Consider the following 9,206-nt stretch of genomic DNA (forward strand, 5'->3'; position numbering starts at 1 on the left):
TCAGTCTTGGATGCCTGGCTGGAAGAACTATTTTAGTCGAACACAAGTTATTGGTCTCAATACAGGAGTAACAGGATGAAAAGTGATCTAATGAGCCCTTTTGGCCTTAAAATCTGTTAACCTGATTTTCTTTAAAATATGATAAGCCTGTAGGTAACTTGTTCTTCTGGCAGACTTTTAAGACCAACTTGTGGCATGAGATTTCCCCAGCTGGTTCTTGACGACAGCTTTTAAAATGCAGAAAATTATCACCTGTCTCCTCACTTCATTGAGGGGAATTGACTCCAGCAGTGAGGGAGATTTCAGCAATTCTGCCAGCCATTTGGTCTCTCAGTTCACTCCTCCCTTCCTATTCTCACTTGACTTAGTTCCTTTAGGAGTCCTTCTAACCTCACGGCATGTGGGGCCTGTACGGATAATTCTTTCAATCCCATCTTAAGGTGGTAAATTTGCCTTGATCTAAGCAAGGGCTCAAATCAGATGAAAACCATGAAACTACAGCAGAATTGTGGGTTAGTTGGTTTTATACCAGGTGTGAAAAACAAACTCCAAATCTGGAAGAATCCCATATATTGTGTGGTTTTCTGGCTAAATCTAACTTCTCTACGGATACACGTCACGACTTTTAATCCAACACAAACCCACACAAAACAGAGACTGGCATGGCAAATACTGAGTCTGGGGTAGAAAACAATACAGAGGACAGAATATAGAGCTAAAATAACGGGTACAAAGATGGCTCACAGATGAGCACAGGCAAAAGACAAAAATGATGATTCACAGAGAAGATTTTCTACCAGGACACACAGAAGTTTCTCATTTATCAACATGTCATTCTGAGGTACATGCTTTCATCCTATTAGTAAGACTGGTGAAAGCTGGGGCAGGACTGCAGAGAAAAACAATACAGCCTTGAGGCCAAATCCTGCTGTTTGTCACGCTTACCCTACTGGTCTCAAATAAGTAGTCACATGAGCAAGGCACAAGTTTGACATTTAGATCTCCAGAAACTGTGTAATAAGGGCTAATATTACACAGGTCAGATTATAACTTCTTTAGTCCATGCTTTGGGCCACCCAATATAAGCCCTCTCCTCACCCTCCCCACCCCACTCCTTCACATGGCAGCTTCTCCAATGAGCTCTGCAATGTTGGGGGGGAGGGATAGCTCAGTGGTTTGAGTATTGGCCTGCTAAACGCAGGGTTGTGAGTTCAATCCTTGTGGGGGCCACTTAGGGATCTGGGGCAAAATCAGTACTTGGTCCTGCTAGCGAAGGCAGGGGGCTGGACTTGATGACCTTTCAAGGTCCCTTCCAGTTCTAGGAGATGGGATATCTCCATTAAAAAAAACAACAACATGACTAGTGTGGTACTGTACAGTCTCAACATTCCATAGCAACTACCTGATTCCCACAGCCCCCAAGCATCACTGTTTCCTATAGACACAACATGAACAGCATCCAGCTGCTAGTCTCCCAGTTACAGTGTGGTGTCTATGGAAATACGTTGCCTCAAGACCCTACTCTACCGCGTTAATCTCTGCAAGCTCCACTCGCCCTTCCAAAATTCACTATTTTGAGACTCTAAATATGTTTTGCATCCACAATTTTTCCTTGTGAAAGATTTCTTTTTTAGACCTTAACTATGGTCCTGAATTTTGCTCATTAAGGGCCGGATCCAAAGCCCCACTGAAGTCCATGGAAAGATTCTGATAGCGATGAATAGATTCTGGAGCAGTGCAATCTCAAGTGGATTCATGTCAGTTTTGATTAAATTGCTCTCCTTTAGCGACCATACACGGTGTTAAAGATCCTTGCTTCAATTATATTCAACATAGGAGTTCTGGTGGTATTTCAAAACGACTTCTCTTTGCAAGCATTTTATCAATACTTTATAACCGCATATTTAAAACGTTACATTGACATGACAGTGACATGTATTTGTAGAAAGTTCATGGGACGAGAATATCAGGGCTCCCTCATATACTCCACTAATTAACAAATGTCTGTACACCGTCTTAAGTTATCGGGACAGATCCCCAGCTAGTGCAAATGAGCAGAGCTCTGTTAAAGTCAAAGGAGCAATGTAGATTTGCACAAGGTGAGGAGGTGGCTCATGAAGTGCTATATAAATACTAAATAATATTATTCATGATCGGCCTAGAGAGGTTACAAAGGAAGATGTGGCCTTTAGTCCCAAACCAGCAAGTATCAACTTCCTTCATATGCAGACTATATAGTTTATACATTAACATGGCCCCTGCACCGTTTTGCTTCTTTAATAGAAATACAAGATGTATTCTCCCCGTATGCTATTTACTCAAGATTACAGATGTTGCTATAACAAAGAGCTAAAGAGAGAAAAACAAAAGGAGAATAGTACTGCCGCTCAGACACTAACGGTTCTATTCTTTCGAAAAGAGCCACTGACTTCCACACCCAGCCCCGCGATACATTTTAAAATCAGCTGGGCTGTTGAAGGCTGGTGTCCAACTCTGCAGTTGAATGGGCTCACAGAGCAAGGAGCAGAATATAAGCGAGCATCAGCCTTGCAATCTGTCTCTCTGCTGGACCGGACCATTATAAGTCCACAGCAAAAAAACCCAATTGTTCTAAAGCAAGAGGGTAAAGCTCTCAGATGGAAGGGCTAAGACAGGATCCCTCTGCCTATTATGTACCGGTCTCTATTGATTAACATCGCTAAGGAATAGGTGGCTTCGTTCATTTACATTATTAGTAGAGCTGGATGGAAAATGCCAAACATTTTTCAGAAAACATTTCTGAATTGTGTTTCCTGCGAATTTTGCGTCAGAATGTCAAGTTTTCAAAACATTTCAACTACTCAATGCGCTGGTTGGTAAACAGCAAAAAGGAGTCAACGTTGTGAAAACTCAAACATTTTCAACCAGCTGTAAGGACTAATTTCAGAAAAAGCATTGTGAGGAAAAGACAGGGAGGATGGACCTGGGTGTGGCCTGGACTGGGAAAACCTGAATTTGATTCCCTGCTCTGCTACAGTCCAACTGTGTAACCTAGGGCAAGTCACTAGGCATGTATCTTCACTGTCGAAGTAACAGGAGATCAGCACCTGGATCATAGTCTAGCCAGGGTGTGAGCAGCCACACTTACACACAAGGTATTGTGTCCTCCCCGGTGCTGTGCTCCCCCATGTGTGCTGCTAAAACTTCTGCAGCCAGATCCCTTGGTTTTGTGCTGCAGTGTGCTGAGCTGCTCTACAATTCGTTCCCAGTGAATTGTGGGAGAACTTGTCTGTCCTTCTGGGCACAGGGGGGAATTGTGGGAAGGCACTGGAGGACTATCAACACTTGAGTGGTTTAACCTGTGTTGCAAAGCGGGCTGGTTACCAGGCTGAGTGAAAGCAGCACTTAAGCTTTACCCTATACCCTAGGATGGGCCAGCTAGCCTGGGGGAGAGATTTGTGTGTATGGATGGGAGGGGGCTTAGGGACTAACACCTGACTAAGAGCCCAGGTTAACTCTGCAATGAAGACATACCATTAATTTCTCTGTGCCTCAGTTCCCCCATCTCTAAAATGGGGATAATAGCACTTCCCTACCTCACAAGGGTGTGTGCGACTAAATTAATTAAAAAAAAAAAAAGATTGTGAGGACCATAGATACTATGGTTATGAGGGCCATATAAATACCTTAGAGAGAAGACTGTATCAAATAAGGACTAGGGTGAGCCAAAGATTTCTAAGTGCTGCCTTCTAAGGATGCTATCCCGCCAGCAGCAGGGCTCAGGGAGGGAGGAGAGGTTAGGGGCAGGGCTTCAATATCCAGACCTGAAGCCCATAGGGCAGCCCTGTGGAGGCTGGCATAATTCAAACAGACCCCCATGGTTGTCTAAATTATGCCAGGGGGACCAGACCAGCTCCAGATTGGGAGGCACAAAGGTGGCTTAGAGCCACAAAAGTCCTCCTTCCTCCCAGGCTGCGAGTTTAAGAGGCACAGCAAAGAATCTCCCGCTAGACACCCCTGGGTATAACCAAGCTCAGCTCCATTGACCTCAGTGCAGTTGTACCCGCTCACACTGGCAGGGAATTTGCCCTGCTGGCTACAGGCCAGGAATGAGCTTTGCAAGAAAAGAAAAAAACAAATTTTCTAGAAATTATAAATATATTTTCTTCGAGCCTAATACCTATTTTGCCAAAATTATCCAGCACACCATGTATTTGCCTAAAGTCAAAAAGTGAAGGCTGGTGGAAGGAAAGTGATAATGGATCCTATCTGTATTTCAGGGCACCTGGTTGAATGTCAGTTGCAATGCCAGTCCTGTACATTAGGGGTAGGTGGGCGGTACGGTGTAGTCCACTACTGACGGCTTGTACTGCTTTGAAAAAGAACAGGCGGAGAGACGATAGTCCTGGAGGTCAGAGCTTTCTCGCAAGGGAGGCAGAATGTAGGTGATGTCCAGTTAACCACAGAGACATCAGAGTCGCAGTTGCAAAAGTGACTAGCAATTTTAGCTGCCTCGATTTCTGGGTACCTGAAACGAGACATCTTAAAGGGGCCTGCTTTTCAGTGGGCTGGCCAAGGACTTTCTGACAATCAGGCCCATTTAAGCGTCTCTCTTTGGGCACCCAAAAATCTCGAGCCCCTTTTGCAAACTTTTGCCCAGGCTTTGCTGGATTAATAAAGACGATGCTACCCTGCTTCACCGGGCACAATACCAGAGATTTATTGTTGCCCCTTTAATGCAGTTTGTCTGTGTATGATTTCAGCTGTGATCCTGCAATTAATTCTGTGCAAGAAGATCCCTCTCCCTGCACAGAGACCCACTAATCTCAATGAGGCTGCACACCAGCACAGGGGTCTTTGCATAGGGAGTCAGTTGCAGGATCAGGCCCTTTGCTCGCAAAGCAGCTATCCCAAAAGTACTGTACATGAGTGAAACGGGATTGGGGGGGGCAGGGGCGGGGTTAACTGACCCTTCCGCCACCCCCACCATTTTTTTTAAGTGAACTAAAGTTTAGCTCTGTAACACAACTAGTGGGAAAAGATATTATCATTTGGAACCATGCCCAGAAAAACTCAGCGAAGCTCTTTGAGCTTCTCCATATCTGGTTCACCTGCTCTGTCTCCCTAAAATGATGACCCCTGGTGGTTAAAATGAGTAAAGGCACAGCTGATTTTTCCAACCTCATATAAGGAGGCTGCCAGGGACACAGAATTTAAAGAAAATTCAGGAAAAAAACAACAACAGTGCAACTTAATGTATTTTGACAGCAAAGATGGAGTACAAGAGCACTCCTATTTAGCTTTCCAAATTATTTTTCATGCCTTTTTATTGTCTTGATTTTCTGCTTAGAGAAGTACATGACAAAACCCTTAGGGTTGTCTATGAACATTTGGGACCTGAATCCACAAGATTCATGCACGTGATTAAAGTTAAGCATAGGTGTCGTTAAGCATGTGGGTAAGTCTTTGAATATCTGGCCTTTACCTTCCCAATCGTTTTTATGACTCGGCTGTCTTGATTAGACTGGAGCTAAAGCGCTCCATAAAAGTTCATGTAGTTTGGGAGTCTAAAAAAAAGCAATTGGACTCATCTCAGTGTGTATTTGCCATTTTAGATGTGCATCATTTGGTCTTAAGACTATCTGTGCATGCTGCAGAATGTGTCACTGCAGTTACTTTGATACTAAAAAAGTTATTAATTTTTAGAGAACATTCTTTTGTGAGATGTCCATACATATGATTGTTTTAAAAATAGCCCCTTTTAAAATAGAATTGTAAAAGCATATTTGTGCTCTTTTTAATAAATGTCTATGGCCTTGATCCTTGCCCAAATGTTTTTGGTGGGGGTTTTTATTTACTATTTTGTGGGGGAATGTCAATGATCTACTTGGAGAAGAGACACTCTAGCCCCAGTGTACGTGCTCATTCTGAAAGATGAAGACCTTCATTTTACAATTATTCCGAAGGCCCCAATCTTGCAATGTGGTCACCAGGGATGATCCCTTATAAACACAGAACCCCACTGAAGTCACTGGGGCTAGGGTCCTTCTAGGGTTAGAACAGGGTGGAAGTTACAGACCTTTGCAAACAAAAGGAACACCAAAGGAATCCACATAATATTATCACATCCAAACACAATGGGCTGATATTGCTTTGGGAAACCCTGGATACTGTAGCATAATATTTTTTTCTCTGCAAAATACCATCCACTGACAACATACATGGCATCACTACATAATTATCTTCATGTAACAGTCAACTCTGCTTCAATCCAGTTGCTTTCAGAGCTACAGAGGCTTTTGTGAAATTCTAGTTGTCGTGGATGCACAAAGCAGAGAATGAAATAAAAGAAAAATCTGGACTTAGAAAAAGGACAAAACCTATAGGAAGAAGTTGAATGTTAAATAGCTACAAGTGCATAATGAGTGCACTGTGCCTATGCTGACAACACTCTAATCAAATTGTACCTAGTCATGTCTGTATAGATGATGAGCAATATTACCAAATGCTGTTCCTTACAAGGAGGTTTGGGGCTTTAAGGGTTAAATATTGGAAATTTTTGTTAATGACTTCGGTGGAACCAGATTTTTGCTCTAATCCCATATATGTCAGTTTTAGGGTTGCATACACAACAGTAGTCATATTGTCTAGATAGAATGTCATGATATACATCACTGTATTCCCAAAATGACCTACCCCATCTCAAGCAGACAGCGTCTCAATGCTAGTGATATTATACATGACATTGGTGTCCAAATTATATCTAAAGAGGCTATAAAGAAAGTGATTTGAATGATCTCTATGCAGAGAGGAAAGAAATGAGGTTATTTGCTAGAGAAGTAGGAAACGGATTCCCTAGCCAAAATTGCCAGTCTCTCACCCGAATCCTAAAGGTGGGGGCTTCTTCATAGCTTAACAGTCTAAGCATGGGGTTAAAAACAGCTATGAGTTCAAAACACAGGCCTAACAAGGTCAGCTTCAGAGATCATCAACTGACTGCTCAGTCTAGAGGAGTCCTTTGGATGAGCCATTCTGCTCTCGATGGATATCAGAAATCACACAGAATTTTAGTAAAATTACAAGGCTGCCCCTGTGTACTTGGCCTAATATCCCCTCTTCCCAGGCATAGCAGATTTCCTGTGGTGCTGCCCACACACCTGTCCTTGGGAGCAATTTCTCACACTAGCTTCAAAATCCTCTGGACTTTCAAGTAGTGAAAGTAGCAGCTGAGGGTGCCAGAGATTCAGCAGCCATATTCCTTGCAACCATTAAAAGAAGTCTGAGTAGAACAGAGGAGAAAGAAAGACATTAGTTCTTTCTTAGGGCCAGATCCTGCAACTGGATCTGTGCAGGCAAACCATTGCTCCTGCACTAAGCCCCGATTGCGCTCTGCACACGTGGACCCAGATGCAGGATCAGGCCCTTTCGAGGATCCAGGAAGGCCACATAAAAGGCAGGTGCTGAGTCCATGTTTTGTCCAGAGACGCTTACAGAACAGGGTATATATTAGTCCAGGTTCTCATTTCACTATGGCTCTTTTACACTGTTCTGGCCATGAAAAGTGGACATAAAACCCATGTAAATGACATTTACCAGAATACTGTAAAGGGTCCTGAGGGCACCTGAAAATTAGACCAATCAGCCTCCCAGTTATAAATCATAATTTAAATACACAGAGATGATTCAATTTTTGTTTTCACAAAGAAACGTAGGGTGAGGTTGGGGAAAAGATTCCCAAAGGGAGGGAAATTTCAAATTCTCCTATTAGTAGGGCAATCACTTGTTCCTTATGTCAAGGCACATTCTTTATTTAGTATCTAATATCCCACATCCCGCAGTGAGTCAATACAGGATAAACTTCATCCTGTTTCTCAGTGGTAATTAGACACTGTGATCCACCTGTTTGATTTTACACTACAAATGAAACACTGATGTGTGAGTGAGGTATCCCTTGAAAATGGTCTTTGTCCTGTATTTTTTCCACACTGATTGTCCTCCTCTCTCTTGGAGAAGCAGGTGGCCTCTCTATTGTGTGATAGGCTGGCACGGTGTGGTACCACACGTTATGGAGTCTGTGCAGTGCTTTGGGATCATCATGTGCAGTCAAGGTGAATTGCTCTCCTGTGGCAACGCCTCCCGTTGCCCTTTGCATTGCTGCTGAAATTAAATCCTGAAGATGTTTAACCACCTCCACTCACACAGACATTACAACCTCAGATGGCTGTTTCATCTCACAGATGCAGCCAGAGACACTGGGACTTGAAGTAGCCAAAATGACCAAAGCGGGGCCAGGGCCTGTAGCCTTGAATCTCAGAGGAGCCCCCCAGCAAGGATGGTGAATGTTGTAGCAGGGAAGTTGTAGCAGAGGAAACAAAGTTGCAGAGCGAGCTGAGCAGTTTAACTCACCATATTAAATTTGCTTGAGCCCTTCACGGTGGCTGTCCTGTTCCCTGGACTCCCTCCTGCGGCCAGGACGCTGCGCTGGGCCCCAGGGCTCGGTTCGCTCAGTGCAAAGGTCACAGGCGAAGCACGTGGCTTGGCCCTGGCAAGAGGCCCAGGAAAGGGAGGTGCTCTGGAGCAAGCAGCACCACGACAGCTGTAGGAAATAGCTAAAAGACCTGGATGCTGCCGGGTTTTTGTACACAAACTGTATTAACAAAATAGAGAACAAGTCTAACCACTCCTACCACCTCCAGAAGTTCCACATCCCAACACACCCCAGTGCAAGAGCATGCAAAAACCTGGGTCTGACAACTGGATCTTGCCGACAAATTTTTGAACCCAGGCCCCAAATTCTAATTCCTGAACGGAGAACAAGTGTTGATGCTCCTACTGCACCAATACAATCCAGACCTTGACCCATCCTGGCATGACAGCACCACAGAATCCTGCATCCAGTCAATTTTTGGCCCTCCTTTCACAAATTTTAACATATTAATACACAATAAACTTAGCCACTCCTACTTCAGCAAAAAAACCTCTGGATGCTAATGCATCCCAGTATATCAGTCACCACAAAAACCCAAATCCAGCACCTGGATCCAACTGGACTGAAGAAGTTTTTGCTCCCAAACCCATATGCCACTCCTGTTGCACCTTTACAGAGTCCACATGTGATGCGCCCTTGTACAATACTGCTGCAAAACCTCAGATCCCATATCTGGAGTCTGTCAAACGGCAGACACAAATCCAGAAACTGCATGATCAAAGTAGTTGCTTCTACTGTT

General features: G+C 43.8%; 1 protein-coding gene across 1 annotated transcript in view; it reads right to left on the minus strand.

Annotated features, from left to right (window-relative positions):
• LOC128835078 (bifunctional protein GlmU-like) overlaps positions 1-8,477 on the minus strand; it is a 72,056-nt gene extending 63,579 nt beyond the window's left edge. Inside the window, exon 1 of the mRNA XM_054024427.1 lies at positions 8,386-8,477. Within this exon, the coding sequence (XP_053880402.1) occupies positions 8,386-8,388 (3 nt within the window). The 5' untranslated portion in view covers positions 8,389-8,477. The remainder of the gene's footprint in view (positions 1-8,385) is intronic.
• Between the last annotated feature and the right edge of the window lie 729 nt (positions 8,478-9,206).

Source organism: Malaclemys terrapin, chromosome 3 (assembly GCF_027887155.1).
Source record: "Malaclemys terrapin pileata isolate rMalTer1 chromosome 3, rMalTer1.hap1, whole genome shotgun sequence".
Taxonomy (NCBI): domain Eukaryota; kingdom Metazoa; phylum Chordata; order Testudines; family Emydidae; genus Malaclemys; species Malaclemys terrapin.